General features: G+C 39.7%; 2 protein-coding genes across 7 annotated transcripts in view; both read left to right on the forward strand.

Moving 5' to 3' along the window:
• The window catches only part of LIMS1 (LIM zinc finger domain containing 1), a 70632-nt gene extending 58937 nt beyond the window's left edge, over positions 1-11695 (forward strand). For 2 of the 4 annotated variants that reach the window (XM_039384444.1, XM_039384438.1), the window contains exons 3-10: positions 1040-1106; positions 2949-3069; positions 3915-4064; positions 5222-5372; positions 6162-6254; positions 7655-7703; positions 9280-9355; positions 9607-10102. In XM_039384444.1, the coding sequence (XP_039240378.1) occupies positions 1040-1106; positions 2949-3069; positions 3915-4064; positions 5222-5372; positions 6162-6254; positions 7655-7703; positions 9280-9355; positions 9607-9754 (855 nt within the window). In that variant the 3' untranslated portion in view covers positions 9755-10102. Of the gene's footprint in view, positions 1-1039; positions 1107-2948; positions 3070-3914; positions 4065-5221; positions 5373-6161; positions 6255-7654; positions 7704-9279; positions 9356-9606; positions 10103-10179 lie in introns of those variants that run through there. The other 2 variants (XM_039384442.1, XM_027743520.2) reach the window with 1 other exon arrangement.
• Positions 11696-15331: 3636 nt separating this feature from the next.
• Positions 15332-23269, forward strand: part of RANBP2 (RAN binding protein 2) — a 33043-nt gene continuing 25105 nt past the window's right edge. For 2 of the 3 annotated variants that reach the window (XM_027743420.2, XM_039384451.1), the window contains exons 1-7: positions 15332-15553; positions 18070-18137; positions 18725-18836; positions 19652-19804; positions 20626-20856; positions 21292-21437; positions 22840-23032. In XM_027743420.2, coding sequence (XP_027599221.1) covers positions 15479-15553; positions 18070-18137; positions 18725-18836; positions 19652-19804; positions 20626-20856; positions 21292-21437; positions 22840-23032 — 978 coding nt within the window. In that variant the 5' untranslated portion in view covers positions 15332-15478. The remainder of the gene's footprint in view (positions 15554-18069; positions 18138-18724; positions 18837-19651; positions 19805-20625; positions 20857-21291; positions 21438-22839; positions 23033-23269) is intronic. The other variant, XM_027743422.2, reaches the window with a different exon arrangement.

A 23269-nucleotide genomic window follows, 5' to 3' on the forward strand; every position in this document is an offset into this window, starting at 1 on the left:
GTATTAGACACAGTAAAATGAAAGGAGCGAGGTTTCCTGCTGTCCTCATTTTTCCACTGTTTTAAACTGAGACATTCAAATCCAAACATTTTACAGTATACCTAATATTGTCTATCTGGTTTTGACACGCCAGTTGGCATTTGCATCTGGTAATGGTGGTGCCTGAAGGTATCTAAACATTTTCCTTCATCTCAGCACATACTTGCCTACATGTTTTTACATATTCTTTGGCTAAGCTACTGATGCAGTGCTGTTGAATTTTTTTTAATTCCATATGAGTTTTTTTATATGAGAGCTTGAACTGTAGCTGAACTCATCTAGCCTGTGATAAAATTCAGATCCAAGTCCAAATCCCTTAAGATCAGATCCCAATTTAATCTGATCAATGTAGTGAACTTTGTTCCTTAATATTTGGACTGATTATCTTAAGGGTCTTTTCCAACCTAAATGATTTCTATGATTCTATGAAATAAGCATTACAAAGGAAAAGGCTTATTTCGCTTCATGTTTTGGCTGTACTGCTCCATAAAGTCAAAGATTTCTGTCCCTGGATGTTCTTCCTCTCCCTACCCCCATCGTACTTACTGCCTCCAGTATGCTGGGTCATTCTTGCAGGAAATGTAGAGTCAGGAAGACATCAAATGGGTTCAGGGAAAATGCTTTCCCTCTCCCACTGCCCAAGGGTTTTTGTTAGCTAATTTCCTGCTCAGAATGTGCTCAGTTGCATCAGAGTTTCAGCAGTCCATGAAAATTCAGAATTCAGATGTCTCTTGTGATATAAATTGATGACGGAAGATGCCTTAGACTCTTGGCAGCATTGGAGGAATGGTGTGCTATTAACACTACATGCTAACTAGTAGATGAATAAAAATGGGTGGATGTAATACCTAGCACCTATAGCTCATGGTCTGGTTTTTTTTGTGCAGCCCCTCATGTTTTACTACCTAATTGTATCTGGAAACACACCAGGGTGTTACAGTATTTATGTTAAGAGCGTGTTCCTCATTCCTCTAACACTCAGATCTTTTTCCATTTGCAGTTTGAAGGGAGGAAGTACTGCGAACATGATTTTCAAATGCTTTTTGCCCCTTGCTGCCATCAATGTGGTAAGTTTTAAATCAAGGTGAACCACTTGATCACAAATGGGAGTGTCACTGGGGGAAGAAAGGCAACCCCTTGTGTGTGTTCTCAGGGAAGGGGCCCTGTGAACTTGCAGAATGTACTAGACTTCAGAGAATTTGGGGAGCTGCTTTTTCTAAAGGTCAGCAAACAACAGTATTTTTTAAAAAAAGTTTGCATTATTTGAGTAAGTAGTTTAGCTGTTGAGTCAGTGATCCAATGAGCAGACCATTCATAAATTTCTGATTATATACACCATTCATGACTCTTGATTCCATATCTCTGTATTTCTGCATATGCTCATATTTGGCCCTTCTCATGTATCTGAAACCCTGCAACAAGGCTTTGTCATCTGCTTTGACTATTTTAACCCACCTGTGCCATCCTACTCCACAGAAGCTGGGACAATCATCATTAGCTGGTGATATAATCAAGTGATGGTCAGCTGGGCCCCTGTTGATTTTATTGAAACAAATACCTTTAGGGCTTCAGCATCTAATGTCCACCCTATGTAATTCTGAGGGCTGCTTTTTTTATTTGCCATTGTTAATGTAAATGCTTGTGCGTCTACTGTGCTATAATCATTTGCATGTTTTCTTTTTTCCCCTGTGTGCGACGTATTTTGCTGGGGCATGGCTGGGAAGTCATTATTTGACTATTGCTTAAACCAGTCTGGAAGCTCTTGTGTTTCTATGGCACCCTGGCAAGGCAGTATGGCTTTCACTTATCTCAGTGAGGCCTTTCCTTGTGTGGAGGGAGGGGTTGAACACCAAGGAAGGGGGAAGCAGATGTTATAGAACTTTGCATTTAAAGACGTGAACAAGCAGGGAAAGAGGAAGAAGTGGGTTGGCAGTGATTCCTGAGGAGCTACACTCCCTATCTCCAGGATTTCTCCTGCCCAGCCGGCACACCTCCCCCTTCTGTCCTGGCTCCATGTAGTGCCAACTCCCTTAAAACCTCATCAAGGTTCTGCACGGAGCTGGGCTTTCCCACTGCTTGTACTTAGTAAGCAGAGCCACAATCAAGGGACTGTTGTCACAATGACACCTCAAGCATTCCTCACATTTCTGGAGTCCATCAGGTTTTGTTCCTAGATGTTCCTTTGTTACCTGCCTGATCCCTCCCCTTTGAGGCGAGTTGTTCTCCAAAGCCAGGACTCAGCCTCCCACGGCCCTGGGAAGCTGAGCTCCCAAACACAATTTAGGCCGAGCCTTTACACTGCTCAGGGGCCTTGGCTACACCCCGAGGGTTAGAAGCTGTGTGTGTGTGTGCAGCGTCACTGCAGCTTTGCATTTGAACTCCATGGGAGTTTTTTTTTGCAGGAGGTCCACAGCCACCCAAGCTCAGTGCTATTGTGCTTTTAGTATAGAGCCCCATCAAGGCTTGGGTCCTAGTGGAGTAGAAACCACTGCTATGTACATGACAAGTTAAGATTGTCATCTTAAAGAAAAGAAGGAGAAGGATGATTAGGACACAAGAAAGCCATATTATATGAAGTACTCCATAAATTTCTTAACAGCTTGAGAACAGATAAGTAAAAACAGGGAAGAGACTGAAAAAAGATTATTGCAGAGAGAAGGTGGAGTGTGCATGAAAAGGACTTGTGTGTAAAGAGCAGAATGTTCTCCATCAGCAAGGGCATCTTCTTCTGACCCATAGCAAAAAACAATGAAAAAACCCAAATTACAGAGTTTGGAATCAGAACCATGATACTGCAAGCAATGTGTCCTACCAGATTCTGGGGAGAGGAAACGGATGATGATGTCATTGCAGTGCTTTTAACTTTGTCTAGAATGGTATTTTATATCCTGGTGTTGTGTTTCTTACAGGTGAGTTCATTATTGGTCGTGTTATTAAAGCCATGAACAATAGCTGGCATCCAGAGTGCTTCTGCTGCGATATCTGCCAAGTAGTATTGGCTGATATTGGATTTGTCAAGAATGCTGGCAGGTAGATCTCCACTCTTCCTTTTATTAACTGGTCATAAATTAACTAATAGGGGGGACTGAGAGATTTTGGTTCCTGAAGCTTTCCAGCTCAGATGGAGCAACTGAAGCATCTTCTGTGGGGGAGAGATCTAAGAGTGCATCACAAAACTAAGAATGGGTACCTTAAAATATTAACATTGTACCTATTTCAACAGTAGGTTTCTTGGCAAACATGCTCTCTACCCAGTGACATTTTGGGGCCATTGTTATATGTAAAAACAGAGAAAACATTCAGATACAGAAGTACTGTCATTTTTTTTAAAAAACATTTTTACTTTCTTTTTCCAACGGGCTCTCCAATTTTGGTCTAGTTTGGCATCTTATTTATTAATATTCCTTTATGTTCGGTGTGACCCTTCATGGAGTAGGATATTTTTACCAGCTATGATCAGAAGAATGTTTTACAGGTGAATTCTATGGCCATTGCCTTCATATGTATAATATAACATACAGAATTATCTACAGAATCACGATTTGTGTAGTCATCCAGCTTCCAATCTAAATTTCTAAGATTTTGAAAGTAAAACATTCAGCAACAACAATCTATGGCAAACTTTGTTTTCTGTGTTTCAACATAGGCTTAAACTCAGCTGAAGAAATGATACTCCTGTGGAGACGGAAAATAAAATGATCACCCTGAACTTAGGAGATAATTTTGCTGCTCTGAACTTGGTTTGCCTAGCAAAGAAATTGTTTTAAAGATTACTTTCCCCCCCAAAAAGGACTGATTGAAATGAAGTTTTGATAGATTTTTGCAGTGTAATACTTGGTACTAGTACTTACCTCTCTTTTTTTATGTTGTTTCAGACATCTCTGCCGTCCTTGCCATAACAGGGAGAAAGCCAGAGGCCTGGGAAAGTACATTTGCCAGAAGTGTCATGCCATTATTGATGAACAGCCTCTCATATTCAAAAATGACCCTTATCACCCTGATCATTTCAACTGTGCAAACTGCGGGTAACTTGAGTTCTGCAAAGGAAAACAGGAAAATGCTGGGCTTATTTGATTCATGGATTTACATCTTAAAGTGAAAACTTGTCCTGTACAGCTGGCAAGAGGGAATGGGGTTTGGATGTCTTGTGGCCAAATGTGTGTTACTGCTTTTGGCATGGTAGCATTTGAACAACAGCTGAACTGTTGGGGAGTAAAGAAAGATTGGACTCTGCAGGACAAGGTGGTACCTTACAAAATATGAAGTATGGACACATACAGTTTCTGTAGCAGCAAAATGATAGTTCTTTATTCTGCTAGGAGAAGAAGAAAAATGGTCCTCTTTTCCTGCTTGAATTACTATCTTTCCTATGTTATTTCTTTTTAGTTGAGTGGTATGCAAACTTTGTTCTCTCTTTTTAAAGGCTATCCTTTTTAGGAGCTTTCTCCCGCCTCATTTTGTCAGCTTCTGCTGCTGCAGCATGTGAAACTGCACATTTCTACATCCTGCACTGATGCATGGACCATGGGGCATTGCAGGACATAGCATGGATTCTTAGCTGTTTCTTTCTGGTGCAAAGGAAGCTACTGTTTCAGTGCCATAGCAAAGGCTGATTTGAATAACAATATGTAGTGTTCTGTCAGTGGCAACCAGTTGAGAGTATTAGTGGTTATGGTCACTTTTAAGGTTTATCTGTTCTCAGTATCTAACCATGCACTTTACTGAAAAGTAGAATGTATGAGATTCTGCAATTGGAAATGAATAAACCTAGCTCGTTTGGGTCTGTAGTTTTCTTTCAAGGAAAATGTACCTGGACGTAGAGGACTACATTTACTTTCAGCTACAGTTACGCAAATCCGAAATAAGCTGGTAATGAGTGCCAGTATATGAACCAAACATCTGCAGCTTTCACATGCACATTTGTGCTGCGTAAGCAGAATGACAATAGTTCAGTAGCTGTTTCCAAGAGACTTAGTGCACCTCGCTTAGCAGCCTGTTCTCAGTTTACTGTGATGAGTCTTGAACTCTGTTGAACTATGTTATATTTGATGCTGCCTCATCACTGTAGTATAAATATAATTTCTAAACAAATACTAAAAATTATTTTTTTTTCATAAACTCTCAAGAGTTGATATCATTCAGTGCCTTCATTCATGCTCTCAATTCATTAATTTCTGAATAGGAAGGAACTTACTGCTGATGCTCGTGAGCTGAAGGGAGAACTCTACTGCTTACCCTGCCATGACAAAATGGGTGTCCCCATCTGTGGGGCATGTAGAAGACCAATTGAAGGCCGTGTGGTGAATGCTATGGGAAAACAATGGCATGTGGAGGTAAATATCAGATGATACATAATGTCTTTTACAAATGTAAACATTAACATATTTACTGTTAAAAAATCTGTGATTTTGCTGATCAGTTTCAATGAAAGGATTATCGAAGTTTGCAACAAGAATTATAGATACTTTCTCTGAATCCCTCTTCAGCTTTATTGTGGCTAGTCTTCCACTGTGGAATAGGAGTAATTTCCTACCTTACAGAGAGCTTTGACTGTGAAACTAAGATCAGTAATCAAAGGAAGCATGGTGAGGTCCTTACAAAAGAAAATTTCAGAGTGCAAAACCGTGCATGTACGATCTGTGGTAATCATGTTACTGAGCATCATAATACCCCTAGGTCTTCCATAGTCACCTGCCATATACATATCTCTTTTAACAGTTCATGTGAGAGTTCTTATTTCAAGGCCATCTACAAGATTGAGTTCCACATCTTCCATTTAGTTTAGAAAATTTAGAAAATCTCCTCTAGGAAACGCTTCCTTCACAAGAGTGTAATGATGGTGCAGATTATTTAATAACTCCTAATTCTGTTCACTGATAAAAAAATGAGAATCCTTTGCTTGATTTTTTTTTTTTTGGTAACTTCTGGATTGAAATTTTGAAGACATTAAAAGAAATATTATTTTAGTGGTCTAAATGTAGTTTAACTTTGCTTTCAGAGATGGCACAGCTAGCTCAGTAGACTTCAGTCATGTTCAGTAGTGGACTTCGTTGGTTTGCTTTCCAGAAAAAATAACGTTACTTCCAAAAAATAAAAAAATTTATGTGTCATTTTCTTGGTAGCATTTTGTTTGTGCAAAATGTGAAAAACCATTCCTGGGTCATCGTCATTATGAGAGAAAGGGCTTGGCGTATTGTGAAACTCACTACAATCAGGTAAGGTTGCATATTTTTAAAAATGCCATTAATTGGTAAACTCACAAATTGATTTTATTAGAGATGTAAAACATGGACATTCTTCTGTTTTGTTGAAGGCACCTGTGGGTGTAATGCCAATTAGGAGATGTTCTGTTGCAGTTAATTTATACAGATTTCTCTATTCATCATTCTTGCATAGAGAAAGAAACCTGCAGGTATTTCACAGGACAATCAGTATCAAGATGTTCTTCAAGCTTAGTCTACTTAAGTAGAGCTGTTACAGGCTTTTAGATGCCTGTGAGATCAGAACAGCTAATGACACCCAGTCTTTCCAAGAAGTTAAAGAAGATTTGCCACTTAGTAACTGCAGTTGAAGATGAGGCTATAGTGAGCAGCCTGGGTTTTCCTACTGCTGTTAACTCTTAAGATGACTGTATGGTCACATAGCTGCATCACCCCCTCAGTCATTAAGTTGATGAAGACCTCGAAGACTTAAATTTGTCAGAATACACCACCTAGTGACCACTTGCATTTATACAGAAGTTATATATTGCAGTTCCCTCTCTCCAGACTCCCCTGGTTGTGGAGTCCAGCACCATGATGTACAGACCTTTTTCATTTGGAAGCCATATCTGTGTTGTGTCACATTCACCTCCTTGCTTACATAAACACAAGAGTAGGGGTTAAATCTGGGAGTTGTAAGGCACCTGCTAATTACAGAGGGAGTCTTAATTTGTCGATGGTAAAGGGCAGATGATTGTTGCTGGCTTACTTGTAGACTATAAATGCCATGATGTTAGTAGTAATAGTGTTGCAGCTGTGATGGGGCAAATACATATACCAGCCAAGAGCTGTATGTAGAGTGGATGTCTTTCACTAGGTTAACTACTGCAGTTAGAAAAAAATACACAAAATTTTGGGCACTTCTTAATTGTTATATTATGGACAAATGTTAAGCCTGGAAAAAGAATGAATAATTTTTGTCCTAAAGTTTCCTTTTCATTTTTTTTTAAACTAAAAATAATGTTTCCTTACAGTTTTTGCCAGAAACAGCAATATGTCATTCTAATCATGCGTGTAAGTCCAGATGTTCAATTATTTGGTTAGTAACAGTGTGTATGTGACACCAACTGCTGTATTTCAAATGTTCAGGATTAGAGAAATGTTAAAACAAAACAAAATCTGATTTAGAGAGGATCAAATAAAGGTAAACAAATGTGTATCTTAAATATTATAAAGACCTTTTGTGATAAGATGATGCAAAAAACCAAACCAGACTTGCCAGCATTCTCCTTATTTTACTGGAACAAATAGGAAAGCAACTGTGCCCATCAGCTGAAATACAGTTATTTTGTTAGAGAAGTTACCCTCGATAAAATCATCACATTAAAAATCCCTTACTTCTCTTTCCTCTTCAGCTATTTGGTGATGTTTGTTTCCATTGCAACCGTGTGATTGAAGGAGATGGTAAGCACTTTTCTAACTGTTTCCTTAATGTTCCTTTCTGATGGAAGTTCTCTTTAAAAGTGACAGTAAGGGGAAAACAGCCCTGTGTTGAGTCCTTGATTGTTCTCATTAAAAAAACCCAGCCATTCTCTTGATCAGTAATTAAATTAGAGCTAATTAGTCAGAGACCAAATGGTAAGAAAACCTTATAGCAAGCATTTCATGATGGTAGAAGACCACCCAGTGGCTGAAGAGAACCGTGAAACCCCTTAGTGACATGTAAAGGCCAGGAATGCTGGAAGATGCTCAGGAGTGGCTTCCTGCCCCACCAGCTTCAAAAAGAACACATGCAAGGGTGAGAATGACCACACAGACATCTCCTTAAAGGAGGATCATGAACCAAATTTGAAAAAATATTTAGATACCGAAAGATGTAGGTGGGCACTTTTAGGAATTTTTTTAAAGTGCCTTATTCCCATTATGCCAGTGGTTCCTGGAGATATTTACCTATCTATCATAGGCACCTGTCTTTTGAAAATCTAGGCTAATGATAATGTCACAAAACCAGGAATGATAATACTTGGAAATATGTGTCCTGTAAAGGCAGAACTGATAGTGATTTGTTTGTTTTGTTCTTGTTTGATTGGGGGTTTTGGTTTTTTTTTTGGAGGGGGGGTGGTTTTGAGAGGCTTTTTGGGTAACCAGCTCTGATAAAATGCCAAAAGCGAATTATTCTGCCTGAAATAATGCGACATTATGTGCCTATTTACCCCTGCCCAAAGTAAATACTATAATACCAATGCTAACCTCACCTAAGCCGAAGCCATTAGCAAAGTAGGAGGAAGCGTCTAACGTGCAAAACGAGACATATACTCATTTATAGTCAGGTAACTATAGGATAAGACATACACTCCAGAGATGTGCTTTCCACACATTTTCTGGACTGGACTATAACTACAGAATGACAATCCAAAATGCTTTAAAGGAAACAGAGTCCTCCTTTTCATTGAAATTCTACTAGAATGAGCAGAACTGGAACTTGTTGGAGGACTACTTCTTTGTATGATTGCAAGCTTTCACTATATAATCTGACACCTATAGTGTATGTTTTGGTCTCTGAACTAAACAGAATATAGTAATTTCTTTATTTTCAATGTATGTGTTTGATTACATTTTGTCTTTCATTTCTGTGCACAAATTTGACACTTTTTTGTTGTTGCAAATTATAAGAATCCAGTATTTTGCTGGAATTCTCTTCAGCTGGAAACGTTTCCTGATTAAATTGGAAACACGGCCTCATAGAATGGTTGCCTGAGATCAGCATGGTGTATGATGAGGTGGAAGCAAAAATAGGAGGCAAAAATAGGTTAAGCCAGTCTTGCCTCAGAGACAGCTTTATCAATGCTTCACAGTTCTGCTACGCTACACTCTACATTTGCCTCCCTAGTCCTGCCACATAATCATTATGGTCCTTAATACCTGATACAAGGATCAGTGACTGTTCTTCACATCTCATGAATATGTGAGATTAAAATTTTTGTAATACCTTTTTTTTTTTGGCAATGCTAATGATTTCTTGGTTTTCACATCTCCCTAGTTGTGTCTGCTCTGAATAAGGCATGGTGCGTGAACTGTTTCGCTTGTTCAACTTGCAACACTAAGTTAACACTCAAGTAAGTGTATCAATAAGTGTGATGCCTTCAAAACACATCAGTAGTTCTCTTCAAAGTGTAAATATTGCTACAGTGTAGCTGTAACTGTATGAAGAACATCTAAGCAGCATTGAGGAAATATGTGCATCTTTCTTCCTCTTGCTCCACTTACTACTTTGTCTCTGTCAGTTGTCTGTTCAGGTCTTCCTTCAGTTAGGCTTCCTAACTCTTCTCCTTTTCTGTCCTTTATTTTTCTGTGTTTAACTCTAAAGGGATAAGTTTGTTGAAATTGATCTAAAACCTGTCTGCAAACACTGTTATGAGAAAATGCCAGATGAATTTAAGCGACGGCTTGCCAAACGGGAACGTGAAGCAAAGGATAAAGAGAAGCAGAAAAAGAAAAAGCCAATCTGTTTGTAAACTTTTTTCCTTCTTACCACCATCCCTGCTGTTTTCTTCTTTGGTTAGTGCTAAGGATGCTTTTTTAAGCTTCTGCATGAACTTATGGCAATCAAAACCAAAATATTTTTTATGCAACTACAACTTGAAATATTAACTTATGATTCCATTATCTTATGTTTAGTCTCTTTATCTGTACAATTAGGTTTGAAAGGCTTTTTAAATTACATGGTTAATAAAAACGGACATCTGGGTAAAAACTGTGTAGCTTACTCAACAGTAATCACTGTCTACAGTGTATATAACTTTGTAAAAGTAACTTAACATATATGTATAAATTGGAGGTTTAATATTTTGCTTGTGCACATTTAATAGGAGATTTTTTTTTAATTCCTTTTTTCACAATCTCATCTGCTAAAAATTTGGTTTTTGCTTTGTTGTTTTAGGAATAAATTCGTTGAGTTTGATATGAAGCCTGTCTGCAAAAAGTGTTATGAGAAGTTTCCTCTAGAGCTGAAGAAAAGACTGAAGAAACTAGCTGAAACTTTGGGAAGGAAGTAAAGACTTCATCTGCTCTCCCTTCCTTTGCAAAAATCTTAGAGATATTACTTGGTGGGGTGAGGTAGGGAACAGGCTGTGGGCTGCTTTGATGCTGCAGTCAGACAACAAATGATGATGTATGCCTTCTATCAAACCAAAATATCATAAGATTCTCTGTTCTCTTTACATGTATGCTTATTTGTTGATAAACAGACAATACTTCCAGACTAAATTAAATAGCAGCTCACCTGAAAGGTTTCTGACCAATAATGTAGTTGTACTGATGCAGGAGACCCATTCTGTACACTAATCTCTGTGGAATTTTACAGAGAGAAAATTTGCTTGTGAGCACCTGTGAAAACAAACTGTGCAAATGTGCCCAACTTTAGGGGCATGAATTGTCATTTATGTTAATGAAAATATTAACCTTCATATTAAGCATGCAGATAAAACTTGTTCAACTCATGTTGTGATTTGGGCAAGAAACCAATGTACTTTGCCTCATGGAAAAATTCATGCTTGGATTTCAGGCTGAGAAGTTTCGTTAAGGAGCCTTGTTTCAGATGGTTTGAAAACTATCAGATTTCTAAATAAAGTCACTGTACAAATTACCTACTTCAGATAGATTATGCTTACATGATGAATGTTTGTACATCAGGCTTAGCATGAGATACCTATATAAAAATGTATTCCTATTGCAAGAAATGAGCATACTCAGAACTACTTGAATTTTGCTATATTCCACTTAAAATAACACATTAACTTTTATATATGCTTTAGCATTTTATTTACTTTTTGTGCCTTATTCTGCTGGACCATACATAAGTGTTCCATTAAACATATATAGTTTTATTTTTTATTTCATATTTTTATGCAAAAACTATATAGAAGGTATTTTCAAAAGATAACATACTTTGCCTTAATTATAAAGGATGTGAGAAGCATTTTATTTCAAATGTGAACATCTGAATTTAAAATGTAGCTTCTAGACTTCAGTAATTTTCAGAAAAATACTGAAAATGCATATTTCAATTAACTGGCAATATTACTTTTACACCTGTGAGTGTAAATATGCAAGGTTCGATCCTGCTAGGATCTACTTCTTTAGCCATCCTCATGGACTGAGCTTACAAATAATCAAAATTCCTTATAACATACATTTAATTCTTTTATACTGTTGACTTCTGTCCATGCAAATTTGTTTTATTTTCCCCTTCTTATAGAAAATACAGTTACTTAGGACTTCTTGATGGTACTACATTATGAAGTACACAAACTTTTTTTTAACTTTTTTTTATATTAGTGATTTAAACAGATTTTATGTAATTACATAATAGGAAGTAATATTTTCTTTCCTGTTTATGAAAAATAAACATCTGCTTTCCACTGTCATCAATAAAGGTCATGTTATTAAACCTTGTATCACCTCTCTGAAATTAGTGCTTGAGAAGGGTGGGAAAGCAGTAAGGCTCTCTTGGTTCCGTGGGCTTTTACCTTGACTAAGTAAATACTTCCTTATTATCCTGTTTTAAAGGAGACATATATCTTTCCTAAAGGCATATGTCTGTAGTTAGTTCTAAGGTTCATAAATGAAACCACAGTTTGTTTCATAAAGAACAACTCAATTCTTCTAGATATTTTCTGAATAGGCACAGTCACTTGGTTTTCCTAAAGAAGGTATCTTGTCTGAGTTTAAAACATACACCTTCCTATTAACTTTTTCTCTCCTGTCACCCAAAACTTCCAGTTTAGTGCTAGATAGGATATTTTTGACTATTTTATCTTACATAATTATTGAATGCCATAACATTTATAAATGCAGTCCTGACTGCATTGAAGACTACAAAAGCTTAAAATGTCCCCCAAAAGCATTTACATAACTAGCATGGTAGCCCTGTTGGACTCTGCCATGGATTCAGCAGACCAAACTCAGCAGTGCTTCCCCTTGAAGTTGTAATTGACTTCTAGGTCTTTCAGGTTACACTGGCTGCACATCTTTTCCTTCAGCCTACGCGTGCCCAGCCTTACCGCTCAGAGTCGGGAAGGGTCCCTAATCTTGAGGCTAAACGGCAAGACCTGGATCACATCCCTGTTGCTTGGGGTTACATCCACAGTGTAAGCACAGTGGCCTTAGGTCTGCTCTCCACTCTGGCAGCCCTGGGCCTTGACACAGGGTGGGTTTTCCATTTCCAAGTTCCTGATGGTGAACACTGTGCTACCGTTCACCAAGGCAGTGGTTTCTGTTTCATGAACACGAGCAGGTGTATCTCAGATCCCACAATGTAGCACTGAGACCATCTGGAATACTCAAAGGTTGAAAGCCTGATGAAGCATGGAATAATATTCATTGGAAGGGACTACTAGAGATCAGCTAGCCCAGGCATCTGCTCAGAGTTGGATCAGTACAGAAGCCAAGCCTGTGAGTGTTGCCACAGAAGGAGATTTCTCAGGCCTTTGTGGATAGTATGTTTCAGTGCTTCATCACCCTCATAGTGAAAATGTTTTTGTTATTATTGGGGTCCTATCTCAAGTGGAGAATTCCCTAAATCCATACAGCTCTCCTGAGAGCTGTCTATGGTGTGAACTGTCATTAGAAGAATACCCCTGGACATTTTCATGAAGAGGATTAATTAAAAGAAGTTGCAAAGCAGAGCCAGGGAGCAAGGTAGCAATTAGACAGCCTGAACAATTACACGTCTGGTGTTGAAACTCATTTCCTGTCCTGGCCCATCAGTATTATAAATATTTGGCATAGCTGCGCTTAATTCCTGAATTAGGCAAGATCTATTATGCCCCTACAAAGTCTCTCAAAGATGCTGTGAGTCTGGGACTTGGGAATGGTTGCCTCAGAAGCTTTGCCCCTTTCTGCTCCATCAATCAATCAATCATGTGTGGTCAAGAGAGATTCCTTTAGAAGCCCCTGCTCAGGCTAACAGTAGGGAGCACTCCAGAAAACCCAATGGATGTTGCTGTAGGGGGAAGAAGCTGAGCCTAAGCCATTTAGCTGCTTGCAGTGGCAAGCCTTGTGCTCTGTTCCCATGGATAGGTAGTGACCTGAGCTGAGCACAGTCTGGTTGCACGGACAGCACTAGAGTCAATGCTGTCCTGCCCGATGTTGTGACCACCAGGGACAACATGGGGGTGCCACTTCCACAGGGATGGGCAAAACAGTGACCAGTGTCAAAGTACTGGACCTGGTCTGTATGAAGGCAATTGCCCATGCCTCCCTATCAGCTGAAGAGCAGTAATGTTCTCCAGTGAGACAACTGAGTAAACTCCAGTGTAGTCCCCTGTACCAGCACGAAGACTTTTATTACTTAACCTGGCAGGTGCAGATAATAAACTGGTTAGTAACCCCAGCTGTAGACACATCATTAAAAAGTACAGAGAAAAAAAATGATCTTTTTTTAGGAACTAAATCCAATGGCTAAATCACCATTAATAGAAGAAATAATAAAAGAGAGGCTCAATTTGTTCAGTCAAGGTGTTACATGGATGCTAGTGGTCTCCTTACAAAAACAAGTTGGCTATGTTTCCTTATTTTTCCTGCAAAGAGGGTAAGATGTGGGGCCATCGGTATTTTTCAGATGTAGCAGGAATCATATGGCTGTCAATGGGTTGTCTGAGATTGAGAACTGGAGGGATATTTAATTATACTTCTTCAGAAACAGAGCCCAGTGGTCTCATTTTGACCGAAGTGTCTGAATTGGCAGGAGAGATGGCTAATTCCAGTGAGTAGAATCTGAGGCTGCCTGCTGGGAATTTCACCAGGGGACCACTATCCTCAAGCCACCAAACTCGTACAACTACAACTTGCAAATCTGTCCTGCCTTGAGGGTTGCTGATCTTGTCATCTTCTGGTCCATGTTCCCAGATGTACTTTAGAGCTTAATTGTTTAATTGTACTATTCACAGTGCCTGAAAAATAAAAGTTTCTCACCACAGCTGCTACAATATTTGGAGACTCATTTTCTAGAGCATCGGGTCTCGGTGATAAGGCTCTCATGCTTACGAATTAAATTTATAGCTCCTGTGAATGACCCAGTATAGAATTATAGAATGTTAAGGATTGGAAGGGAACTTAAAGATCATCTATAGTCCCAACCCCCATTGCCATGTGCAGGGAAACCTCCCATGAGACCAGGTTGCTCAAGGCCTTATCCAACCTGATCTTGAACACTGCCAGGGTTGGGGCATCCACAACTTCCCTGGGCAATCTGTTCCGGTGTCTTACCACCCTCACAGTAAAGAATTTCTTCCTAAAATTCTGACCTAAAATTCCCTTCTTTCAATTTGAACCCGATACTCCTTGTCCTATCACTGACGAAGAGTCCCTCTCAGGCTTCCCTGTGGCCTCCCTTCAGACACTGGAAGGTTGAAATGAGGTCTCCAAACATCCTTCTCTTCTCCAGGCAGAACAGCCCCAACTTCCTCAGCCTGTCTTTGTAGGAGAGGTGCTCCAGTCCTGTTGTCAACTTCTTGGCCCTCCTCTGGACTTGCTCTAGCAGTTCTGTGTCCTCCTTATGCAGGAGCACCGGAACTGTTACAAAGTTTTAGGTGAGAGTTTATTTTATATACATATATATATATATATAGAGAGAGTATATTCCTGCTGTGCCTTTTGCAACCGGTCTTGTCTATCTCGCATTGGCTTTTTTAGCCACCAGCGCGTTTGTAGCAAATGTGGGTAAAGCCCTTCCCAAACCTTCGTTCGCGAAGCCTAGCCATGAGTGAATGAGTTATTTAGCTGATAAATATATTATCACCTAATACATTATTATATGTTATTTGGATGAGAGTTACATAGTTTTAGGTGAGAGTTTATTACAGCTGCAGGTGAGCAAACGCTACAGCCGATGATCTCCTGCGACAGATTGCCCCGCCCCGCCTCTCGGCAGCTGCGCGCTCCCGTCCCGCCCCCTTGCGCATGCGCCGCCCCTGCCGACCCCGCCCCCCCGGCCGTTGATGGGGCGGGGGCGGTCCCCGCCCACTCTCCGGGGCTGCGCGCGCCGCACGGGGCGCGGGAACTTGCGTAACGAGCGGCGGCCGCGTCGCTGCTGCGCTTCCTCCGGCGCTTCCTGCCTTCCTCTCCCTGCGCTCCCGCTCCTGCCCCTCCGCGGCGCCGGGCCGTGCCCGCCGGCCGGCCGGGAACTGCGCTCCGCCGGGAGGCAGCCCGGGCGCGGCCTCCGCCGCCGCGGCGGCGCCATGATGAGGCGCACGAAGCCCGAGGTGGAGCGCTACGTCGCCTCCGTGCAGGCCGCGACTTCGTCCCCCAGAGAGGTGAGTGCGGCCTCGCCTTCCCCGCCCGCGCCGGGCCCGGGGGGCGCTACGGCCGCTCCGTCGAGCCCATCTGGAGCACTTCCCGCATTCGCCTCGCGTGGGGCGGCAGCGGCGGCCCTGCCTCGCGTCCTGACGGGCGGCCCCCCTCCCCCCGCGCCGCCGGGAGGCCTCGCTGCCCGGCTGGGCCGGGGGGCGGCTGCTCTCACTGTCTCTGCCCTGCCGGGGTGCGGGGCGGCCGCGCTCCGCCGACTCCCGCGCCGTACCCGGAGACTGGGTGGTGGGGTTCGGTCTGCTCGGCCCGTCCGCATCCGTGGCGGTAAGAGGAAAAAGGATTCCTCTCTGGAGTCACTCAGACCCCACCTAGACGTGGTCCCGTGTCACCTGCTCTAGGTGACCTTGCTTTGGCAGCGGAGTTGGACTAGCTGATCTCCACAGGTCCCTTCCAACCCGAAGTATTCTGAGATTCTGCGAGTTACGGTGTCTCTGGAAGAATCTGTGAGTCCTGATTTACTCAGGATCTCTGTAAGTCGAGAGAGCTAGGGGAAGCTGCTGAGAGCAAGGGTCGTGGGGTTTCCCTTACTGGAGGTGCTTTCCCTAACTGGGAGCAATGGTTTACCAGAGCTGTGCAGCTGGTTTTTACACCTGGTAAGTCTTAAAGAGTCTACCAGTTGTCTGAGTACTGAGTTCTTCAGTTTTGTGAGAGTTTAGTTCCTGAGTTTCTGGAGTTTCTTTTTCTTGGGAAGAGAATTGAAACAAGGAACATGTGAGACACTTTCAGTTTCTTTTTATGTGCCACGTGATTAATATTCTTGTCTGTATAGCACTATTAAAAGAGGAAGAACTGGGAAAAAATAATCTTCCTTTTGTATTTTAGTAACTAGACAGGACGATGAGGAATTCTGCATGACTTTTTACCATTTTTCATTATATCTGGAAAATGGTATACAGGTCTGATGCAATTCATGGCAGTTATTCCTGAAAGATCCTGTTCTGCTGCTCTGAATTGATTTTATTGTGGAATTACAATATTCAGCACTGTTGTATAGTGTGAATGCATCCATATTCATCACTATGCAGAGGGACCTTTAGCAGGGCCAGTGTAGGTCCTCATGATCTGTACTTCTTTTCCAACAGTAACAAAGTTGTTCTGTGGATCGTGTAATTGACTTGAGTGCTGTTTAGAGCAGACCGTGTCAAGGACGTCACTGTCAGAATCATGGGTGCTTTTTAATATTTTTGATATTCCTAATGAAGTCAGCAACAAAATAAATCCTCTTCTCCTCTTGTGCTTAAGACCTACTGGTGCATATTTAGTTTGTTGTCTTTTTTTTTATATAAGTAATGTTTACAACTAATTGTATAAGCACAGTCAGTGGTCGAAAATGTTACTGGTGTTCTTATTGTGTTGATTTTAGGAGGAGGGTGCTTATAAGACTGCAAAGCATTTATTTTGAGGTTTCTTTTCATCCATGTTTAAAAGGAGATGCCAAATGTGACTCCACTCTGACAAATTTCAGTGTTGTCTTTTTATAACAGACTTCAAAAATACAGGCTGAAAACTCGAAGTATCTTGGGAGGCCTGCTTTTATTTTTAATGACTTTTTAAAATTTTGCATGAATAGTGCTGGTGAGAGAGGGAGGGAGACTAGTAATTCAAATGTATTCAAAATGTACACACTTGTTTGGAATCATAGATGTAACTAGTTCCAGTATTTTTTTGTTTAAAAGCAAAATCTGCTTTTGAACTGATATTGGGAGTTGAAACTGTAAATTTGTCTGGTTTAGCTCTACCTTGAGGTTTTTGCTTGTAACTTTATCAGTTCTTTAGCCCATTCCTTTCACTCCTTTCCTCCTGTTTGTGCTTCTGACATCTTGCCCTCTGCCAGTTCTCTGTGTTTCTTTTTCTTTTGCCCTTGTTATTTCCTTATTCCGCCTCCCAAAAATACCTTTGGAGGTGTTTCACCTTTTGCCTGTATAATGTACATGTTCAAATTATTTTAGTCAGAAATAAACTACTGCATAAATACATTTCTTGCCCAAAATGAGAATGACTTAAAAATTCCTTTTTCCTTAAGTATATTTAAACAGCAGTGTCTGATGACAGTATATTACTGCAGGGCTAAATGGCAGATACCTCTTGGTTTGTAGGATTTTTTTTTTCCTTGCTACATTGCAATGAAGTAAATTAAATGTAGCAGACCCTATTCTTCCACTGTCTTTAGTGCGTAGTGTACGAAATACCACGTGTATAAAGGCTTGTTGCTTCTTCAGTTGTAATCTCTCTTTTGCCTAGTAGCCTTTGCCCATTATAGCAAAACCTTTTACTCTTTTCATTCTTAAACCTACATCTTTCAAAAACAAACCCATAAGTATGACGAGTGGATTTGAGCTGATAACTAGTTGTCAAATTCAGTCATCTGAGTATTAGGCATTGCTAAAAAGAAAGGTCACACTATGGAATTACTTTTGAAGTACTATATGTCTAAAGTATGTTTGTCATGGTTTTTCTCCTTCAGAAATCGATGAAAGGATTCCTCTTTGCTAAGCTGTATTTTGAAATAAAAGAATATGAACTTGCTAAAAGGTAACATGCGTTGATGTATGTTTGGTTTTTTGTTCTTTAAAATGTAAAAGAAAAGCTACGTTAATATGAAGTAGACCAGAGAAAGCAAGATCAATATCATACTGCTTTAAGGTAACAGTAAATGTGGATATTGAGTGCTATTTAAATATTTGTAAAACAATAACTTAAAAGAAGGTTAGTTATGTGGTACTGGAAAACTTACCAGGCTGAAGTGGCTTTTTTTTCCCCTTCATTGTATTGAGTAGTTCTTACCATTTCTGCAAACTTCTGCTTTGTTGGGGTTTTTTTTGTTGTGGATTTTTGGGGTTTTGGTTTTGTTTGTTTTTTTTTTTTAATAAACAGAAATGGTGGCGAGTAAGTAGCATTAGTACATGTATAAGCTGTGTTGCTGCTAACTTAAAGGTCTGGCCAAAGTATCTAGAACAGAACATGTCTATACTTCCTGTATGGTCTGGCCAAAGTATCTAGAACAAAATACATCTGTATTTCCTGTGTGGCAGATTAAGTTGCCATTATAACTCAAGGTGGGAGGGGAAGTCTTAATGAAAAATACTGGTCAAGTAACTGACTTTTTTCCCCCTTCATAGATACATATCTACATACCTCAATGTACAAGAGAGAGATCCCAAAGCACACAGATTTCTTGGACAAATTTATGAAGCTGAGGATAACATAGAAAAAGCTTTTGGGTGTTACAAGGTAAGTATTACACTGACCCCTAATATCCTGCTTTATTTCTTCTAAATGGACTTCTAAAATCCTTCTGTGCTGAACAGTCTCAAACTATAGAAGAAAGCTTACTCCTGGGAAAACATTTGAGAATGGAAGCACATGAAGCACTGCAGAGAAGATTCTTGACTTGATATCACTTGCTTCAGTAGTATATTTTTAAGTTGCTTCTTTGTTTTTTGTTCTAGTCTTGATCTTTGTGCTGCCTGCTGTTAAATTCTCCCCTTGTCATACATTGCAAACTGTGATGACAACTGGAGTCTAGTTGCTGCTATAAGACTGTAGACTTAGTGTGTTTTTTGGTTGGTTGATTTTGGAGGGGCAGAAGAGAAGGGCAAATCTGATTTTGATTAGGCAAGCAAATTCTCAGTCGAAATGCCTTTGTTCTGGTTTTGGAGAGAGAGACTATGTGCTCAGAAGTCTGACCAATACAGCTTTATGAAGTGGTATCACACTTCTTAAACTGTCTTTATTTTTTCTTTTTGAAGTTTCTACGCCTGGCTAGACTAGAGGTCCTTATAGTCCTAATGCCCGTATATAGGAGTAGCTAGTGGCAGATGCAATGGAGCTGGCTTTTGCATTATTTCTCTTAATGCTCTTCTGGATTCCAGCAGTTGCATCTGGGTGCTGTCAACTAGTAGTGGCATTTGGAAAGGCTTTTCTTATATATTATGTATTTATAGGTCTAGTTCATGTTTTTGGAGGTATAACTCTTACCTGTTCTGTATGGATCATAAGATCAAGTTGCCTTTTTATTTTTTTTCCTCTTGTATGGGGAAAACTAGCGATCCGTGGAGTTGAACCCAACACAGAAAGATCTTGTATTGAAGATCGCAGAGTTACTATGCAATAATGACATTACTGATGGAAGAGCAAAATACTGGGTTGATAGAGCTGCTAAGCTCTTCCCTGGGAGTCCTGCTATTTACAGGTTGAAGGTAAGTTCAAAATTACCTCTGGCTTGAAGAAACTTTCTGCATCTGACCAGAGTGCTTTTTGCATGTCACCTCAAGCAAAACTCTTCCTGGCTAAATTGTCTTAGAATCAGTAATATTAAAATTATTAGATGTTACATTCTTTGTAGTCTGACATTTTTGTCTAGCTTGCAAGAAAGCTGCAACTACAAGCTTTCATACACTATTTAATGTTTCAAGGTTAATCCTCTTCAAAAATGCTGAGAAATTTTGTTAGTTATCACAGTCAGAAAGTTAAGATTGGATAGGCACTACTTATTCTTTCTATTGTGTCACTTGCAGGAACGTGCCAGGCCTGTGAACTTGAACTTTCTTGGTTTACACTGCTTTTATGTTTTTAAATAAATATTATGATCAGCTTTGCGGAATGTGAGAAATGCTGTAATTCTCAAATGCCGTGTGAATGCTTTCAGCCATGCAATATCTCTTTTGCACAAGTATATTAATTTTGTATAGCTAGTCAGCAGCCACATTGAAGTCTCAAGATGTTTGGCTTTTTTAAGTGAGGTAGTCTGTGGCAAGGTATGCTGTCATTGAACCAAGTGGTTTGAGAAGCATTTCTTGCCCTGGGTAAGAGGTAAATTCTTCTGAAGATTTTCTTCTGTGATAGTTATCTACATGTTTAACTATATGAGTATTTATTAAAACTTTATATAAAAGCTGAAAACTATTATGAGTGTGTAGTTTAAGTAAGATGGTCTTTGTATTGAAGACTGTTACTGTAGTTGCTTAGGAGACTCACGTGGTAAATTAAGTATTAACACATTGCCTTCATGTGTTAACAGGAGCAGTTACTGGATTGTAAAGGTGAAGATGGGTGGAACCAACTTTTTGACTTGATTCAAGCAGAACTTTATGCAAGACCAGATGACGTCTACATAAACATCCGACTAGTTGCACTCTACCGTTCAAATAATAGATTAAAAGATGCTGTGCTCCATTGTCAGGAGGCAGAGAAGAAAATACCTTTGCAGTCAAGCTTGGAATGGTGTTCCTGTGTTGTAGAGACATTTGAGGTGTTTAATCATATTTTGATCCTGTGATAGTCTTCCATATCTTTTTATCTGGTCTGTTTCTCTTAGTGTCATTACTCTGACAGCTATTTCTCAAGGGATTTAACTCCTTCAAATGCAAGTCTACTGAAACCAGTGGAATTACAAAATACTTCCTGTGGTGTTTTTTTTTAATTGGAATTTCCTCTCTAAAATTAAGCTTTATAGAGCTATTGAGTTTCTAACTACAAAAGCAGAGTTAGATACAGCAGTTCCATTAGGGATAAAATTGCTCAAGCAAATAGTTCCCTGGAACTTTGCTGCTGAAGAATATGTTAAGATCTCACCTGTGAAACTGGATTATGCAGTAAATGCTACTAGTGTGTTTTGGAGAAGTACTGCCCTTGCCTTCATGGAAGGATGACTGTTCCTTATCCTGTGATGAACTTTCTTCTTTAGGAATATCTGGAATCTTTACAAGACTTGGAATCTGATAAAAATAACTGGAGAACTATCAAGAAAGATCATCTGCTGGCCTATTCCAGCTTTGTCAAACTCACACTTTCTTCTAGAGATGTTCAGGAATGCAGAGAGGCACTTGAAAGGTACTGCTTAAACTTTCCCGTAATTAAAAAAAAACAAAAACCAACCTCTTGGAATAGTTTGGGGTTTTTTTGTTTCTGGGTTACAGAACATCTGCCAAGCTTCTGTTTCACATATTTGTGGATGGGAGAGGTGATTCTCTGTACTGACCACTAAGAACGGTTCTTATATAGGGTGTGAACCCCAGGCTGTCTTTTGACTGAGATACAAGCCTTGTTTGAATGGTCAGCACACAACCATGGAGAAGACTCATTGATATCCCGGGTCAATTAACTTTGTACCTTCTTTCCCTTCAATAAGAAAGTATTGTTCTGTGCTTCAGCAATTGACTAATCCAGATTTTCTAGACAATTTGAAAAAAAACACACCTAAAAACCTCAGAACAATCCAAACAAATCCACAATATAACCCTCAAAGTGGAAAACCGAACCCACCTCTTGTATATCAGCTTTGTCCTGGTTATTTTATTGTAAATTAACACAACACACTGGAATAGTTAGGAACTTTGTGAAGGGAGGAAACCATCTGCAGTAAGAACACCCTCCTTCAGATAAAACTAGTGGTATTACAGCTTAATTCAAGGTTTACCATCTGTGGTGCACCTAGAATAGTACAAAACAATATAGTCAATATATTAAGGTCTGTGTTTTTCTTGCCATTATCTTCCCTTTCTTACTGGCTTTTACTGACTTATATTTGTTCCTAAGTTGTGTAATGGCTATTATATTGCCTTTTGTAAAAATATTCTTCAGTCTGTTAATCTTGGATGACTATTTGAAGCAATACAGACAATGGATGAGGAATATTTAATACTGAAGTATATTTTATTTATTTTTCTCCTTTGACATTGACCTTCTGGGTTTTGTGCTGCTGATTTATTAGAGCTTTTCAAAGTGTTTACATGTGAAGCACTTCCAGGTCATGGCAATGCTAACAGCCAGTATAGTTTTGCCCAGTAATTGAAAGAGTTTATAATTGTTTTCTGGAAAGCTTCTCTTGAGTGGGGATTGTTTACTTGTCTACAGCTACTAGAATTTCTGCAGTGCCTTATGTTTTTGAAGAGCCTGTACAGAGTATTTTGGACTTTTCTGATAAATGAAGGAAAAGAAAGAGCAGGGTGAATAGTACCTCCTGCAAGTCTCTACATCTGCATTAGTGAACAAGTTTATCTACGTGGTTCAGGAGAATAGTTTTGAAAGTAGCTGTGAAAAAAAGTGCTGAAAAAGATTTATAAATATGTAGATAATGTTTAGTGTGTTTACTTTCTAGGGTTTAAGCAATAGAAACATTACTGACCATTGATTCACAAAGTTACTCAATTCACAGTTAAATAACATGAACCAATATCACCTGCTATAGCTTTTACCAGGACTCTGTTTTGAATGAGTCTTCTCTACATTTTAGTTTTGACCGAGCACTTCAGTCAGTGAAACCATATGTGAATGGGGCTGATGAGTTGTATCGTACCTATGTGGAAATGAAAGGACAGCTGTACATGCATGCTGGAACTTTGCTGCTGAAAATGGCCCAACACAATGAGGCACAGTGGAGAGCTGTGTGTGAACTAGCAGCATTGTGTTATCTCATAAGTTTCCAGGTAAGTGATTTTTTAGTTTATGCCTTTAGTTGATGCAGTTCCTGAAATGTTCTTGCTGTGCACGTGTTGAACTCCTGTATTCCTGAGATGAACTGAGTGCTTGTCTACCTAAAGGAGGACTCTGTCCTCACTCTTTCACATTTGTTTAAAAGGTTTCAAATGACATGAATAGGGTAAAAGTATACCTTCAACTGTTTCCCTTGTCAGAGTAACCTGATTCTTAAAGGTTAGTGCAAT

Source organism: Pipra filicauda, unplaced genomic scaffold (assembly GCF_003945595.2).
Source record: "Pipra filicauda isolate LSUMZ 115617 unplaced genomic scaffold, ASM394559v2 scaffold115_size4368891_pilon, whole genome shotgun sequence".
NCBI lineage: Eukaryota > Metazoa > Chordata > Aves > Passeriformes > Pipridae > Pipra > Pipra filicauda.